This window comes from Ailuropoda melanoleuca, chromosome X (genome assembly GCF_002007445.2).
Source record: "Ailuropoda melanoleuca isolate Jingjing chromosome X, ASM200744v2, whole genome shotgun sequence".
Lineage (NCBI taxonomy): Eukaryota > Metazoa > Chordata > Mammalia > Carnivora > Ursidae > Ailuropoda > Ailuropoda melanoleuca.
In genome coordinates, this window is record NC_048238.1 from 51653517 (window position 1) to 51671539 (window position 18023).

Genomic DNA, 18023 nt, shown 5'->3' on the forward strand with positions numbered 1-18023 from the left:
GGAGCCTACCTCTCACCTAGGGCTTTCCCTGCCTGTTGGGTCTATTTCCCTTGTAGTCCCAGGGTAATGGCAGAGAAGAGCTGGAAGGAGACGAGAGAGGAAGGAAAAGGAGGGGCCTAGAGAACAGCCTCCTCATATTGAGGACCCGCCAAATCAGGAGCAGGAGGCCCACGGGTGACTTTTGTCCTCCTGTTTCATGGGTTCTACACCTTCCAGCCAGGCCGAGAAGCCGCTGGGTATGTCTGTCAAGTGATCACCAGTTCCTCGGTCTCTGAGATGCCGTACTTGGTCTTATGCTGGTCATACAGTTTGCGTAGGGCATCAACATAGAGGGTATGGTATTTAGCCACAGTCTCCTGGCTCGGGTTCTCAATCTTGGGCAGTGGTAGCGGCTTCCCGACTGCCAGAGGAGACAGAAGGAAAAGGGAAAAGCATCAGAACAGCTCACTCCTCAGAATGGGCCTCAGCCCTCAAGCCCAGGGTCTCCCCACCCTTACCCCCACCGTGCCCCTCATCCTAGTCCACCTCTCTGCCTCTGGACACAGCCAGAGCCAAGGTGCAGCCCCAGAACTGGATCCTATATCCTAGAAGTGGCCGCCAGGGGATGGGCTCACTCACCAACGGTGGTTACAGGTCGAGCATAGGGCAGTAGGCCCCAGGAGTTCTCTGTGAAGCCACGTCCATAGAAAGCACAAGGGTAGACATGTATCATACTCCGCACCCAATTCTGGAAGCGATTCACCAAGCCCCCAGGAGTGAAAATGTGCTGATCATAGAGGTCTGTCTCCCCAAAGGCATAGGCAGGGATTAGAGGAACTCTGCAAAGGAAAGGCATATCCTTCAATGGCCAGATGCGCTGACTACCAGTGGACCCTGGGTCTGCCTATAGGCTTCTCAGCCCGTGACTTAGCTGGGCCTAGGTCTGGACTAAGTGAGAGGGCCCCACTGTCTACCCCAGGCTGCCTGGGGAGGTGGGAGGCAAAGTAGCAGCAAGCTAAAGGAAGCAAGTCTCAGACCCTCCTGTGAACCCACGGGTCTGAAACACTTCGGAAGAGAAGACCCAAGGGCCATTTCATTTCGCTTTCTTCCGTATAGCCCACACAGCAGTTTTGGTTCTCTCTGATGTGAGCTTGCAGCCAGTTGCCTCTTGTAGAGGGGCTGGCCCAGATGAAAGGCTAGTGTGAGGGAGAAGAGCTGAGGGCCTCTCCCCATAAGCAGACATGCCTCCAGGACCCGGCCCAGCCTCTACTCCAACACAGAAGCAGCTTTCTACCTCCCTTTTTAGGTATCATTTCCTCAAAATCCCTTACTCCTTCCGTGCTGGGCTTTCAGAGCCCCTCTCCCCATTCTGGACCAGAGCTGTCCTTACCCATGATGAAGGGCCACACGTACAAAGCCAGTCCGATTCTTCAAGAACAGGGTGGTAGAGCCTGGCAGGCTGTATTTGCACTCAGCCAGGCCACCAGCCACCACAATCAGCATGTTACCTTTGCCTTTATGTGTGAGCAGAAAGTCCATGGAGGCTCGACTCACAGAGCAGGCTCCTGGGGGACAGAAAACATCCAAAGCTCATTGGCCACTTCCCAAACCTTCTAACTTTCCTCCCTACCTCTTCCAAGGAAGGGAGAGCCTCATGCCCAGCAGGTGAGCCTAAGGTAGCTTTCTAAGACCAGAGGGGATCACTGAGTTGGCCCTTGCTCTCTCCCATTCCCCCAACACTTGTCCCTTGGGGAGCCATGTTTCCTTTGGCTTTCGGTCTTAGGAGCCAACTCACCTGAAGACATGACATACTCTCTGAGAAACGGCACCCAGAAAAAGGCTCCCAGTGTGAGAATATAAGGGGTGATACCGGGAAAGATCTTGGAGAAGCCTGAGGTTTCTGTGGCAAAGTGGCCAAAGCATGAGTGGGCCAAGGCCCCGTGAGGGTGGCACACAAGGATGTAGTTGTGGTTGGGGGAGATATCATGAGTCTTCAGAAGCTGTGGAGGAGAGTGGAGTCAGGAGGGGTACGGCCAAGGAAGAGTACTCCTCTTCCGGCCAGAGACCTGGAAGGGAAAGGGCCGCTATGTCCAGCCATGCAGTTGGGTAACACGGCAAGAGGGGGCATCGTTCGCATGGGTTTTGATGGGAATGATGCCCTCCAACCTCCACCCTGGCCCAACTGCTGGCAACGGAGTTGGGGCTGGGCCCGGGACCCAAGTAGGGGGACCCAGGACTATTTACCTTGAGGGGGAAGTAGTCACAGTACTGTTTCCATAGGCACCATCTCCTCACACAGCCAAACCGGCGGCCGCCTGAAAACAGAGCCAAGGTAGCCACGTTTTGCCCACCCCCATTGTCTTCTTCAGAGCCCCTTTGGGCCAGCCGCAGGGTGGCCCCTCACCCACTTCTGTTGCCTGGCCTTGTAAGTGACAACCGGGATGAGCGATGTCATACCAGGGCCAATTTAGGACAGGCCTGGCTTGCTGCTTTACTAGCTGCTTTTCCCTAACCCACTCCAGTTCTGATCTGGGCCTTCCCAGCATTTTGAAAAGACCCCTTCCCTCAGCTTCTCTAAACCAGGGAGGGGGGACAGGCTAAAGGGCTGCCTGGGAATTGGCCAGAGCCTCTCAGGACTATCAGAAGAAGAGAGAAAAGAGCATGTGGCCGGTGGCAACACAGCCCCAGAGGGGCCCTTGCCTCGCTGAGGGGTCTTCCAGTCGAAAGCCAGCCAGGTGAGAATGAGCACAGTGACAGGCCAGTATGGCGTGAACAGCACCAGGTAGAGGTTGACGAAGATTACGGTGAGTGCTAGAGGGAGCCCAGCCCAGAGTTAATGAATTGTGAACAGTCCTCCAACACTTGCCTTCCCTCTGGGGGCTCTCCACCCAAGGTTACACACACTCTCACTCATGCTCACTGAACACTCTCACTTCCTCACCCTAGCATGTGGTCTGTGTGCCCATATCCCCAGCCCTCCATCTCCTCTCTGTCCTAGGGGCCCTGTTTTCAGATCTGGAAGGCAAAGCACTTTCCTCTCCAGCTGTGCCCCATGAAGTAAGCCCTCTGCTCCCCAGGACCTGCTCCGGCCCTGCTCTGAGCTGGGTTCAATGGCAGGAAGCCACCGATGGGCCACTCTGATCTAATCATCAGAGGCTGGGAGTCTGGGAAAGACAGAGCCAGGAGAGGTTTTCCTCCGGCTCACATTTTCCTCTCCAGATCTTCTCTGGGAGGCATCAGTGGACGGAATACCAGAAAAAGAGAAGACCCAACTTCAGCCAGGCTGGGAGCACACAAGTTGGCAAATGTGAAACAAAGAGCAATGCAAGCTGGGAGAGCCCAGTAAGGTACTGGGCTGTGTTAGGTTCCAATAAGATGGGAGCGCTGTAGGGTAGAGTAGTTAGGATGGACTTCATGGAGACGAGTCCTAGGGAGCCACACTCACTTAGAATTATGAACAGACTCTATTTTTAAAACAGCTGTGAATAAGACCCTGTGAGAGAAAGTGGGTAAAAGCAAAGGCTAGAAAAGAAAGGACATACTTCTAATTGAGCATGGTAGACTGAACACAAGTTTTTTTTTATCTTGACTCCTTGCCAAGGCTTTGTGAAAATTACCTTATGAGTGTATTAAAAGATACAGCTCTGCAATGAGAAAAAGAATTCAAGAGATACCAACAACAGTGGACAAGAGACACCAGCAAAATGTTTGCATGCTGGAAAGTAGATGAAGGAAGGAGTAACCGACTTCAAACAAAGAAAAATGGAAGCCTAGTCACCCACTAGGGGAATGGCTACAAGAGGAAGCCTGTTTGTGCTGGAGAATCTGGGAAAGACTCGGAATCTGGAGCCAGCAGGTGTGACACAAAAGCAGTGTGAGGCACAGGGCTTGATGGAAAGTCGACCAAAGAGGTAGTTAGAGCTCCCATCCCCTTCCCTCCCCTACACAGTTGAATGATGGGAGGACTACTCTCGGCAAAATGGAACCAGAGAGACTCCAGACTCAGACACTTACACTAGACACAGCTAAGATACTCAATATGCAGCCAAGTTATTAATCAAGCACGAAAGTAGAATAAAGACAATGTCAGACATACAGTCTCAGATGGTTTGTCTCCCATGTCTCCTTCTCAGGAAACTACTGGAGGATGTGTTCCATCAAGATAAGGGAGTCAACCAAGACAGAAGAAGGCATGGGATCCGGGGGCGGGGGGAAGAACCAAAGAAGGAAGAGGGTGACCAAAGCTAGGGCTAGGGTGAAGCAAGCCGGGTGCCTAGGGCACAAAATTTAAGAAAACACTCCCAGGGTCAAGCAAGTACTGACCCAACACTTGCCCAACCTGGAGAGTGAGCATCTTATTAAATTGTGCACCCACAGTGTCTCAAGGACCCTGGAGGTGAGAGCTGTGTGTAAGAAGACCACATTGCCCTCAGTTTGTTTCTCAGAGTCCATTGTCTCTCATGTTTCATTCCCCCTTCTGATTAACCCCCCCCTTTCTTTATCCCTTTCTTCTCCTACCGATCTTCCTACTTCTTATGTTCCATAGATGAGAGCAACCATATGATAATTGTCTTTCTCTGCTTGACTTATTTCACTTAGCATTATCTCCTCCAGCACCGTCCATATTGCAGCAAATGTTGAGAATTTGTTCTTTTTGATAGCTGAGTAATATTCCATTGTATATATGGACCACATCTTCTTAATTCGGTCATCTGTTGAAGGGCATCTCAGCTCCTTCCACAATTTAGCTATTGTGGACAATGCTGCTATGGACGTTGGGGTGCATATGGCCCTTCTCTTCACTACGTCTGTATCTTTGGGGTAAATACCTACTAGTGCAATGGCTGGATCATAGGGTAGCTCAATTTTTAACTTTTTAAGGGACCTCCACANTAAGGGACCTCCACACTGTTTTCCAGAGTGGCTGTACCAACTTGCATTCCCACCAACAATGTAGGAGGGATCCCCTTTCTCCACATCCTCTCCAACAATTGTTGTTTCTTGCCTTGTCTATTTTTGCCATTCTAACTGGCGTAAGGTGGTATCCTCAGTGTGGTTTTGATTTGAATTTCCCTGATGGCTAATGATTTTGAACATTTTTTCATGTGTCTGTTAGCCATTTGTGGAACATAAGAACTAGGAAGATCGGTAGGGATAAAGGGATAAAGAAAGGAGGGGTAATCGGAAGGGGGAATGAAGCATGAGAGACTATGGACTCTGAGAAACAAACTGAGGGCTTCAGAGGGGAGGGGGATGGGGGAATGAGATAGGCTGGAGATGGATAGTAAGGAGGGCACGTATTGCATGGTGCACTGGGTGTTATAGGCAACTAATGAATCATGGAACTTTACATCAAAAACCAGGGATGTACTATATGGTGACTAACATAATATAACAAAAAATATTATTATAATAAAAAAAGAAAAAGGAAATAATCTCAACAGAGAAAAAAAAAAGAAGACCACGTTGCATAACAGGGGGATGCTGGGATCCAGTAGCCATGTCATCCAGAAAATAAACAGTGGGGGAGGACCTATAGATTCCTGATGTGTTCACACATATGGAGAGATTACTATGTCTGTGGAGAGTTTGAAGATGAATTCGCAGTTAATAGATATCTGATAACAAAAGAAATTTAAAATGAGGTGACTATGAATTCCAGGAAAAACAGAAAATTGTAACAAGCGAGGAAATATGCTCTCCGTACACCAAATGGCTCCACTAGGGATATTCCTAGTCACAGTCAGGCATTGAACTAAAACCTGTGCTCTCACAATCTCGGGAGGATGGAGGAAGAGGAAAGATGTAGCAATAGTGCGTAGAGCTAAATTCTCATCTTCCATATCAGGAAGTTAGTGACACTGTCTAAAGTTGTCCAATCAGAAATACTATAATAATCTGTAGAAAATTTAAGTAGCGAAATGTAGACACCCAGAGATAAATACCAGAAGAAAGAGCTAACAAAGTTGAAAGTGGCTGCCTCTAGGGAAGAGATCTAAGGCCAGCGGATTCAGCCTTTTGATATATTCCTTATAAGAATATTGAACTTTTTCGAGAAATAAAGAGAGGCATGGGTCTAGTCCAGAAGAGACCTCCCTGTTTCCCCGAGGCTTTGCTCAACCCAGACAGTGTCGGGGACATCTTGTGAGAAGGTGTGGCCATGGGCGGAGTGCCTGGGCAGTGAGATGAGTCCGGGATCCGCCATTTCCCATGAGTGTGAGCTCAGACAAGTTGCTAAACTTCATCTGCCAACTGGGAATCACACTACCAACGTCTGCCTTCTCTTCCTCACAGACTTAGCGTGAGGGTCTCCTCTCAAGGCCTTCAGGGTCCAAAGAGGGATGATTCCATGCACAAGGTGAAGAGCTGGCTAGGGGAGGGGGAACACTGGAACCGCCATCTCCTGAGGCCCAGGCCTAAATCCCTTCTGCCTGCTCCACACTACCTCTCTGTACGCCCCATAGTCAGACTCTAATGAAGGGCTCCCTGGGATGGTTTTCTCCCTGTGCTCATGTTCCTTCGGGCCAATGTCCTCCTTCATCCTTCTCTGCTCCACCCGCCCCTCTGCCTGCTCACACCAGGCCCTAAACCCTCCATCTTGCCTCTTCTGTTTCTCTCACTCATGTCTTCTGATCAAGTCATATTAATTCTACCCCAATTTGTCCAATCTCCCCTTTTCTCCCCTCTTATCTGCATCCTGATTACTACTGGTCTGGTCCAAATCACGTCTCTCACCCGGATGGTTGCAACAGCCTCTTACTATCACCAATTCACTATACAGAGCAAGAGTGATCTCTTGAAAACACAAATCTGATGCTGTCGTGCTGTGCCAAACCCTATCACGGTTCCCCATGACGCTCAGGAAAAACTCCAAACTCTTTTCCTTAGTTGACAGTGCCCTGCACAATCGCCCCCTGCCTGCTTCTCCAGTGTCCTCTTTCTTCTGTCTCCCATTCATTTATTTGATACATGTTGAGCATCAGTTCCAGGCCTCTTGCCCCTCATCCCTCTTAGCCACCAGCAGCTCCTTGAATGCTTTATGCTCTCCCTCTTCCTAGCCTTGTTGCGGGTTACCCACTCTCTGCCCTGAACACTCCTCCTTCTTCATCTACTTCCTATGTGCCCCTCAAGAGTCAACTCATTCGGGAGAAAAACAGGCAACGGACATGAATGGGCAGTTATCAGAAATTTAAAAGAAGGCAATTACGAATTAGAGCACGCTCTGGCTTAGCATGTCCCCCAGGGACATGTCCAGTCCCAGCCTCGCGGATCAGCAGTGAATGAGCTGATGCAAGAAGTAGGGAAAGATCTCATGGGCTGGAATCAGGTCCTTGTGTGCTCAACTCCCGGGCCAGCTCCTCTGCTTCCTCAGCTGTGTGATCTTGGACAGACCACTTAACACCTCATGCACTTCAGCGCCCTCATCTGTACAAATGGAGGTTATTAGCCACATAAGGGGCTTAGAGCAGCGCCTGACACGAAAAAAGGGTGCAATTAATGTTAGCTAATATTATGAGTGTTTGCGCTTATTATGTGTGTGTAGCTATTAGTATATATTATTATGCATAATGATAGCTTCTACCTCATCAGGCTGGCAGGAGGCTACAAGGAAATAATAGGTGTGAAAATACCTGGTATAAAGTACCTAACACATATGAATTCCTTTCTGCTGGCCTCTTCCAGCTCTGACTGCTAATCATTCCTAGGTTAACACTGCTCTTTTCAGCACAGAGGGGTCCTGGTGCCCATTCCAGGCAGGCCTCTGAGCCTCCCATTCCCTGTCCTCTAGCCCACTCTCCCTATTCACTGGCAAGCCCCGGACTCCAAGGCCTACCTGCATTCTCCCTTCCCAGATATCTTACAAGGTCATTTGATCCATACCCTTGCCTCCAGCTAGTCCTCACCTAAAGTACCTGACAAAAGAGAATTTTTTCCCCGTGCGCCCCCCCCCCCCCCCCGCCCTGGCGCACACACACAGGGCTGCTTTGCTTCAGCACCTAGAATACAGAGGCCAGTGTATCTGTAACTTCCACAAAGCATTTGTGATGTAGACAATGGGGGGAAATGGCTGGATAAATGGATGAACTGCTCTGGGCAATGGGCTTTCAGAGCCTCCGTCTGCCACCAGGCAGCTCGCCCCCACGGATGGCCTGTTCAAGTGCATGAGGTTGTAGCTACGTCCTTTTCCTTGGGTAGCCTCAATGGAACTGTTCCCCATCTTCCCCAAACATGCCCTGCATGGCCCAGTGTAGACCCAGGAGGGCTCACCATACACATCCGCATCAAGGCTCGTTTGCACACACGCAGATGCACCCTTGCATAGGCACACACCCATATGCGCACACACATACCCTCATGTACCACACTCAGGGATTCCCTGAGTACCATGTCCAGGCAAGTCAGGCGAGAGGCCGAGGTGACCAGTCATCCGGATTTGCCTGGGACAACCCAGGTTTTGGCATTCATAACCCTGCTGAACCCTAAAACCCCACAGTCCCGGGCATACCAGGGCAGGCAGTCACCCTACGGAAGGGTGAAGACTCACCGATAATTAAGGCACTCAGGGCCCACTGGAAAACAGCAAAAACCTCCAGGGCAGTCTTAAGGCCCTTCTTGGAGGGCAAGAGCATCATGCTCAGGATCTCAGGGGCTCCAGGTAAGTGCTGCTCCTTTGGTTTCCCAGCCCCTGTTGCTCAGGAGCCTTCAAGGTTTCCTCTCTTCATGCTTTCTTCTCCAGCCCCCAACTAGTCTCCACCCCCCACTCCCACCCCTGCACAGGACAGCAGGGACACACACCACTTCTGCTTGTGCAGCTCCTTCCAGCTATCTACTCACCCACACTTTTACCCACTTAGGTATAGCCTGGGCTAAGATTGTGACACCCCCTGGCACACCTGTGTAGAGAAACATGGATGAAGCTCTGGTATGGGAAGTGAGTGGGAGGGACTTGGGGCTGATGAGGGACCTCCAGAGCCAGGGTCGATGGGGGGGAGGGGCGGGCAGTGAGGAGCCCAGGGCGCCCTACCACCGAGTGGCCTGCATTTCTGTTTATGACTCTCAGCTGTGTGTGTGGTCTCTCAGCGACAATGCGATTGCAGGGGAGGAGAAAGGAGGCCAGAGGCCATGCCTAGAAATACCTTTGGTTGTTTTGTCAGTCCTGGAGAGCTCATTACTCCCCGTGAACAGACATCAGATATAGGTCTACGAGTGTAGGGTAGGTGCTGCGTAATTTCTTTTGTTGAATGAATAAATAAATGTGAGTACCTATCAAATTATTCTGCGTACATGAAATTCCAGAACAGGCCAAATATAATCTATTGTGAAAAAATCAGCGTACCAGTTGCCCCTGCTAGCAAATTGACTAGGAAGGGACATGATGGAAATTTGGGGAATGACAACGATGTTCTCTATCTTGACAGAGCTTTGAGTTACACAGGTCAAAAATTCATTTGTCGAAGCTCAGCAAGTGTACATTTAAGATGTGTGCATTTCTCTACATTTAAATTTTACCTAAAAAGCAAACAAATATTGAATTGTTCTTAATGCTGAAGTGTTTAGGGGGAAAGAATACTGATGGCTACAATTTACTCTGAGATGCATATAAGATGTATTGATGGATGGACAGAGAAATATATGGGTAGATAGATATACGATAAATCAAATGTAGCAAAACATTATTTGTACATTCTAGGTGGTGGGTGTTCACTGTGCAATTCTTTCAACTATTCTGTAGGCTTGAAATATTTTTATAATACAATTTTGCCAAAAAACGTGCCTCAAAGTCAATATTAAAACTTAAGGGGCGCCTGGGTGGCACAGCGGTTAAGCGTCTGCCTTCGACTCAGGGCGTGATCCCGGCGTTGTGGGATCGAGCCCCACATCAGTCCTCCGCTGTGAGCCTGCTTCTTCCTCTCCCACTCCCCCCTGCTTGTGTTCCCTCTCTCGATGGCTGTCTCTATCTCTGTCAAATAAATAAATAAAATCTTTAAAAAAAAAAAAACACTTAAAATTTAAGGGACACTTGGGTGGCTCAGTCGGTTAGGCATCTGCCTTCAGCTGGGGTCATGATCCCAGGGTCCTGGGATTGAGTCCCTCATCGGGTTCCTTGCTCAGCAGGGAGTCTGCTTCTCCCTCTGCCTGCTGCTCCCCCTGCTTGTGCTCTCATTCTCTCTCTCTCTCTGACAAATACATAAGGAAAAAAACCCTTAATTTAAAAAATGTGATTTCTCCATGCCTGTACACATGTCCATGTGACCTTTGCATGTGCATATATATGTACAAAGGGAAAAATGTCCAGCTATCAATCATATATCCACATCGGTAGGTGGCATCTCCAAGCATGTGTCTGTGTGCTCTGGGGATGTGAGTGTGAAAGCACCTAAGTCCAGCCAGGTGTTTGCTGTGAGCCAAGTGGATGAGATTGTGAAAGACTGGAAGGGTTTCCTGATGCAACATATAATTACTGAAGGCATAGTATATGCCAGGGACTGTTATAGGCAGCTGGGTTAGATCAGTGAGCAAAACGTATTTTAAAAATCCATGCTTTTGTAAAGTTTACATTCTGGTAGGCAGACAGATGACAGAAATTAATTAATTAACTAATTATATCGTTGTGTTATAAGGTGGTAAGTGCTATGAGAAAAGAAAAAGAGTTTGAGCAGAGCAAGAAGGATCCGGAGTGCTGCTGGGACGGAAGCCTGGCTGGGATGGGCTGTGGCGAACTGCATCAGGCCCAGAGACACTTCCAGGGGCCAATGCTATGGCAGCAGGTGGAGACTGCGGCCTGCTTGAGAAGAGGAAGAGCAACTGCCTGCTGGAGTGGAAGAATGTGAGGAGGGGGGCAACGGGGGTGGGGGATCGGGCTTGGGGGGCCTTGTGTGCTACCCCCTCCAGTGAGCCACCCCTGAGGGGGGTCCTCATTTACATCAATCCTGGCCCTGAGGGCTTGTTTTGTTATTCCTGTGCCTCTTCCTGCATCTGTCCACCAATCCTGACTCCTCACCTTCCCAACCTGGTCTGGGAGCTCTCGGGGGCAGAACCTGGATGGTACTGGGTCTGACTGTTCTCATATGCCCACCTCCTGACACAAGCCACACAGTAGGCATACACTGACATTTGTTATCAAAGTGGAAGCTCAACCTGGGCAAATCTTTGGGGCTTGATATCCTCAAATGTATATAAGAGATGAGGACTCCCTCTTGGATTTGTAAGAATCCAAACAAGTGACCGATGGCCAATCATTTCGTGAATGGTGAAATGGTGTCCACATGTAGGTTGCCACTGTCACTATGACTGAGAGAAGTGGAGAGGGGAGGGCAGGGCACTGAGGAAAGCCCAGAGTTCAGCTGGGCCTGCCTTGGGATGAACTTCTCTCCAAGCAGTGTTACCTCAGAGAAAGGCTGTCAGAAACTCAAGAGCAGGGGCACCTGGGTGGCTCAGTCATTAAGCATCTGCCTTCGGCTTGGGGCATGATCCCGGCATTCTGGGATCAAGCCCCGCATCAGGCTCCTCCACTGGGATCCTGCTTCTTCCTCTCCCACTCCCCCTGCTTGTGTTCCCTCTCTCCCTGGCTGTCTCTCTCTCTCAAATAAATAAATAACTTCTTTTAAAAAAAAAAAAAGGAAAAGAAAAGAAAAAAGAAAAGGACACTCAAGAGCAGGGGCGCCTGGGTGGCTCGGGGCACCTGGATGGCTCAGTCGTTAAGCATCTGCCTTCGGCCCAGGGAGTGATCCCAGCATTCTGGGATCGAGCCCCACATCAGGCTCCTCCAGTAGGAGCCTGCTTCTTCCTCTCCCACTTCCCTTGCTTATGTTCCCTCTCTCGCTGACTGTGACTCTCTCTGTCAAATAAATAAATAAAATCTTTAAAAAAAAAAAAAAAAAAGAAAGAAAGAAACTCGAGAGCAGACTCAATGACAGTGTGAGCATTTGGAATATTCTAGAAGCTCTCACTCTCCATATGCACAGAGAAGGCCACATGCCCAGCTGATGCATCTGCATCCATCGCACCATCCTAACACCAAAAAGAAAAACAGTCCAGACTGTTTGGGAGCTTCCTGTCCTCAGTCCAATCCCCCACCATCATGTCCCCACCCCATCTTCTCAAAATCCCTGGAGATTCTGAGGCTCGGAGATTGTCAGAGTTGGAAAGGCTCTCTGAGGTTCCTAATTCCAGGCCACCCAAGGAAGGCTCCCCACAGCCTTCACTGAGCCCCCTCCCAATGAAATCCTTCTTCCTGTTCTCAGAACCAGGTCCAAGCCCCACTGGTCCTACTCTAGGCATCTGGAAACACACAAAAAATGAAGTCAGTCCTTGCCTTACATAACAATTCTCACTTCACCCAGGTAGGGTTACCAGATAAAATACAGGAGGCCAAATAGTGCATGGGACATGCTTCTGCTAAAACATTATTCATTGTTTATCTGAAAGTCAAATTTAATTGAGTCATGTACCTTTATTTGCTAATTTTGGCAGCCCTGTAACCCAGGATCGCATGGTCAGCAGTTGGCCTACTGTGGCAGCCATAGCCAAACCATGTCCACCACATCCAGAGAACAGGCCCCATTCGGTGGTCCAGGAGGTCTGTGTGTCACGTTTCATTTCTCTGCTGCCCCAGAAATCAAGTTGGCTCCCATCCCTTGCACTTAATGATTTAGTTAAGTTCCCTCAAAGATGTTGCCACTATGCTAGGAGATTTTTTTACACGCCTCACACCCCCATCCCATCCATTTCTTCTGCTTGCTAGGCAAGGCTTTTAGGCATTTCGGCTCAAGTGCCAGTTTTCCCTTTCTCTCATCTGGCAAACTAAGAATGATCAGAGGATAAGAGGCCTAACCAAGAAACCAGAATATAAGGTTCATGATGGAGGATAGGCAAGGCCAAGACACATGCAGCTAGAAGGTGCCAGCTGGAAGGTGCCAGGGCCAGTCTTTAATGCCTCAGAGGATTGGAGATACCCACTCTCCTCTGCCCTGGTAGGCAATGGCTACCTTTCCTATTTCCAAACAGCCCCAGCATTTGTGGCCCTACCTGGCCATTTCTCCCCAAAGACTCACCCCTACCTCTAACTTTATGCCACTGGTGACAGTAATGAGTTTCAAACTCTCCCATGTGTATTCATGCAATCCCTTCGCAGATGTGGAAAGGAGACAGGAGAAGCTATTCTGAGTATACAGACCATCGATGAGGAGGAACAAAGGGAGAAACAGGACGAGGACCCTAGTGATGGTGAACCTCTGTCCAAAAGCTCAGCTTCAGTTTTGCATGTCATTCTGTAGTTACTTGTTTTCATGTCTATCTTTCCCTACTTGACCACAAGCTCCTTGAGGTTGGGGATCTTTGTCTATTTTGTTCACTGCTATATCCACAGTGAACAATGCCTGGTATATAATAGGACTGATGAATGGCAACTGAGTGAATGAATAGAGTAGCAAAGCTGGTGAAGGGTAAAAACAGGGTCAGGAACAAACGGGTCAGTACAGAAACCAAGCATGAACACAGCAGTAAACTCATGTGACCTTTGATCCTTAAGGGCTAGGTGGGAGGATGAGGAAAGAGCAAATCCTCAGTGATGAATTAAAAAATCCTCAATGACAGTTTCCCTGTTTTCCAATCTCGCATAATCTCTTACACATTCCAACACCTACAGCCCAGTGAAGTAATCTTTCATCAGCAAGTATTGGGGAGAGAGTAATTCTCCAGATATTCAGGAGTTCTGAGCCCTGGACAGGATGAAATATTTTTTTTAAAGACTGTATTTATTTATTTATTTATTTATTTATTTATCAGAAAGAGAGAGAAACAAACAGCATGAGCAGGGAGGAGGGGCAGAGGCAGAGGGAGAAGCAGGCTCCCCACTGAGCAGGGAGCCCCATGCAGGACTTGATCCCAGTACCCTGGGATCATGATGGGAGCCAAAGACAGCTTAACCCACTGAGCCACCCAGGTGTCCCAAGATGAAATATTTTTTTTACATTCTCTCTCTTTACACTGAAATATCATCATAACAATTTAAATATAACAACTTGTGTGTGACAATTTCTCAACAGCTCTTGAGCTCACTGGAAAGCTCCCTCTGATGTGAGCTGGGAACCCAGTCCAGACAGACACTCAGGGACCATTAAACTCCAAACTAATGAGGAAGCAGATTACCATGGAAACTGCCATCTCTGGCGGCCTCTAGAGGGGAGGAGAAATGGGGGTGGTGAAGTGGAAAGGGGAGGATATAGGAGAGTGGAGTGGGGAGCAGGAGCTGGGAGGTAAGGACTAAGGTGTGGTAGAGGGAAGAAACTTCTATTTATTACTATATTTCTTGGTGCCAGGCACTGAGCTGGGTCCTTCACATACATTTGATCATCACAGCCCCCTGCGAGATAAATATTAATTCTCTTGCCCCTCCCACTTTACTGACTGGCAAAGCATATGCTCTTCATCAACAAGACGGCCTATCACCATTCCCAGAGCTTATTATTGGAAAAGGTAACCTTGAACTCCCTGCCATCTAATTCTGATAAAGAAGCTCAACTGTGAGAAATGATATTTATAGAGAGCTGTCTGAAAAGCAGGCAGTCCATCCATTGCTGGAGATGTGTGGCATATGCCCTGGAAGTTGGATCATAATCTCCAGATGAGAGGGTTCGTGTTGGGGGAAGGCGGGGGACGGTGTTATGGAGCGGAGGTAGAGAGTGCAGAGCTGGAAAACGCACATTCAAATTATAATAACTATGGTTTCCTTGACGCAAATGACAGACAATGAAGCTCAACATTTGCAAAGCTTGTTTTTTCTTCAGTTCAGGCCACAAAAACAAACCCCTGCAATGGGGCTTGACTTTCAAAGGGACCTGTCATCCCTTCTGCAGAATCTGAAAAAGCAATCTTGATTGCAGTAAATAAGCACACCCTACATGACCATTGCTATCATGCTATCGGAGTCCAAAAGATGTCTCTTTCAGGATCAGCATAATGGTTTTCTAAAATTATGATTGCTTTGATGCATTTTAAGTCACAGTATTTAATTTCTTTGAAACATGAAAATGACAGTAAAGGAGAGTGTGAAATACTTCTGTTCATTTAAAATAAAAAGGGGGAAAATGGAATAGATGTATTTTGCCTATTCCTCTTGCTACAACTAAAAACCTTGGACATTATGTACAAAACAACATAAGAAGACTCTGAAAGGTGGAGAGAAGAAGGCAGACCACTTAGGTTCTCAGCATGGGAGGAATGATGTGAATTTTCTTTTTGCCTCCTAGGTCCCAGACTTGCAGCTGAAGAAGCTAACAACCCAGGTGTACAGAGACAAAAAAAAAAAGCCCCAATCAAAGTCTGTTCTCTCTGGCTGAAGAACTAGGAGAAGATCAACCTAGCAGTACACAAAGTGTTTAGACAATAACCACTCTAATCCAACCAAAACCAGAGAACAAACCATGGCCCTATCCCCACCCACACTAGCGAAGACTAAGTGGGGAGCTTAGGCTTCCACGCTCATGAGGCTGTAATGACATGCCCCAACAACCACAACCCCCTCCCTGCTGGCATGGTATCAGAGAAGGCCGTGTACAGAACAGGGACTTTCATCACCACTGGCAGGTAACAAGACCCACCCACACGCTATCTTGGTAGAAACAATCTGGGGAGCCTAGAATTCTACCCCCACTTGGTAGGAATGAGGTACCCCCTCACTTCCCCTGAAGTAATGTCAGAGAAGACCTAGTGGAGAGTTAGGACTTTTACCACTGCCCAATGATAAAGGGGGTCAGATGAGGTAGTGACAAAGGAAGCAGTAATTCAGCACTCCAACCTCTCCCAGTCAAAAAACTATCAGTGGAGGCCTAGCGTGGAGCAGAAACTCTCAGCCCTGCCCAGCTGTAATGAAGAGCTCCCCTTTGGATCAGTGGAGGCCAAGGGGGGTACCTGGACTTCTACTTCTATCTGGCAGTAATGATACAACACTCCTTTTTCCTAATGGTGGCAGTGTCAGAGGAGACTAGCTAAAATAGGTGTTTTAAATGAGTTTCAGAGTCTCATGACATGAAACCCAAAATGTGCCCATTTCAATCAAATATTACTCAGATACCAAAAAGATCTCAAACTGAATGGAAAAAAAAGACAGTAGACAGATGCCCAAACTGAAATGACAGAGCTAGTAGAATTATCTGACAAGGATTTGTAAAGGGGGGCGCCTGGGTGGCTCAGTCAGTTAAGCATCTGCCTTTGGCTCAGGTCATGATCCCAGGGTCCTGGAATTGAGCCCTGCATTGGGCTCTCCCTCTCCCTCTGCCGCTCCCCCTGCTTGTGCTCTCTTGCTCTCTGTCAAATAAATAAAATCTTTTTAAAAAAATAATAAATAAATAAATAACATCCTAAAGATGCTTCAACAAGCAATAAACATACTTGAAACAAATGAAAACATAGAGTCTCAGCAGAGAAAGAGAAAATTAGAGAAAAACAAAAAGAGATAGAAAGTGTCAGCATAGAAATAGAAGTTATAAAGGAGAACTTCACGGAAATTTAAGAACTAAAGTACAATAACCAAAATTTAAAAACTCAAGGACAGGCTCAACAGCAGAAGGGAAAGGACAGAGAAAAAATTAATGACCTTGAAGACAGAACAATAAAAATGACCCCATCTGAACAACAGAGAGAAAATAGACTGGAAAAAAAAAAGGAAACAAGAGAATGAGAAGATAAGTCGAGCTTGTCAGGAAAGATTTGCAAAATATATACCTGATCAAGGACTGTTACCTAAAATACTAAAAGAATCTTAGAACTCAACAATAAGAAAACAAACAACCCAATTTTTAAAATAGGCAAAAGACCTGAAGAGACATCTCTCCAAAGAAAATATAGATAGCAAGTAAACATATGAAAAAGGTGATCAACATCATATCTTATTAGGGAATTGTAAATAAAAACAATGAGATAGGGGCGCCTGGGTGGCACAGCGGTTAAGCGTCTGCCTTCGGCTCAGGGCGTGATCCCGGCGTTATGGGATCGAGCCCCACATCAGGCTCCTCCGCTATGAGCCTGCTTCTTCCTCTCCCGCTCCCCCTGCTTGTGTTCCCTCTCTCGCTGGCTGTCTCTATCTCTGTCGAATAAATAAATAAAATCTTTAAAAAAAAAAAAAAAAAAAAAAAAAAACAATGAGATAGTACTATACACCTATTAGAAATGCCAAAATCCAAAACATTGACAATATCCAAACACTGGCATGGATATGGAGCAAAAAACTCTCACTCACTGCTGGTGGGAATGAAAAATGGTACAGACACTTCGGAAAACGGTTTGACAGTTTCTTGTTTTTTTAAGATTTATTTATTTATTTGAGAGCAAGAGAGAGAGAGAAGGGAAGAGGCAGAGAGAGAAACTCAAGCAGACTCAGTGCTGAGCCTGATGTGGGGCTTGATCTCATGACCCCGAGATCATGACCTGAGCCAAAACCAAGAGTCAGACATTCAACTGACTGCATCAACCAGGTGCTCAGTTTGGCAGTTTCTTATAAAACTAAACATAGTCTTACAATATGATTCATCAATCATGCTCCTTGGTATTTACCCAAATGAGTTGAAAACCTAGGTCCACACACAAAAACCTGCACATGAAAGGTTATAGCAGTTTTACTCATAATTGCCAAAACTTGGAAGCAACCAAGATGTCCTCAATAGGTGATGGATAAATAAGCTATGGTACATCCAGACAATGGAATATTACTCAGCACTAAAAAGAAATTAGCCATCAAGCCATGAAAAGACATGGAGGAACTATAAACGTATATTTCTAAGTCAAAAAAGCTGGTCTGAAAAGCTACATACTGTATGATTCCAACTATATGACATTCTGCAAAAGGCAAAACTATAGAGACAGTAAAAATATCAGTGCTTGCCCAGGGTTAGAGGGGAAAGAGGGACTACTAGGTGGAGCACAAAGGATTTTTTTTAGAGGGAAGGGGGAGGGGCAGAGAGAGAGAGAGAGAATCTTAAGCAGGCTCCACGCCCAGCACCAGCCTGATCTCAGGATCCTGCATCATTGCCTGAGCTGAAATCAAG

The 18023-nt window shown here is 47.5% G+C and overlaps 1 protein-coding gene across 1 annotated transcript; it reads right to left on the reverse strand.

Annotated features, from left to right (window-relative positions):
- Window positions 1-245: 245 nt before the first annotated feature.
- On the reverse strand, window positions 246-8609 carry AWAT2 (acyl-CoA wax alcohol acyltransferase 2). Its single transcript, XM_002918007.3, has 7 exons — window positions 8525-8609; window positions 2680-2790; window positions 2224-2294; window positions 1775-1979; window positions 1370-1544; window positions 619-818; window positions 246-400 (listed from the first exon to the last, which is right to left on the reverse strand). Exons 1-7 carry the CDS (start codon window positions 8607-8609, stop codon window positions 246-248), a joined length of 1002 nt encoding a protein of 333 aa, XP_002918053.3.
- Window positions 8610-18023: the final 9414 nt, after the last annotated feature.

Bases quoted from the DNA above. Each gene is read 5' to 3' on its own strand.
- AWAT2 (XM_002918007.3), bottom strand. From the start codon at position 8,609: ATGCTCTTGCCCTCCAAGAAGGGCCTTAAGACTGCCCTGGAGGTTTTT. The intron at 2,791-8,524 runs GTGAGTCTTCAC...GGCTCCCTCTAG, and splicing joins CCTGAGTGCCTTAATTATCG to CACTCACCGTAATCTTCGTC. The intron at 401-618 runs GTGAGTGAGCCC...CTCCTCTGGCAG, and splicing joins TCGACCTGTAACCACCGTTG to TCGGGAAGCCGCTACCACTG.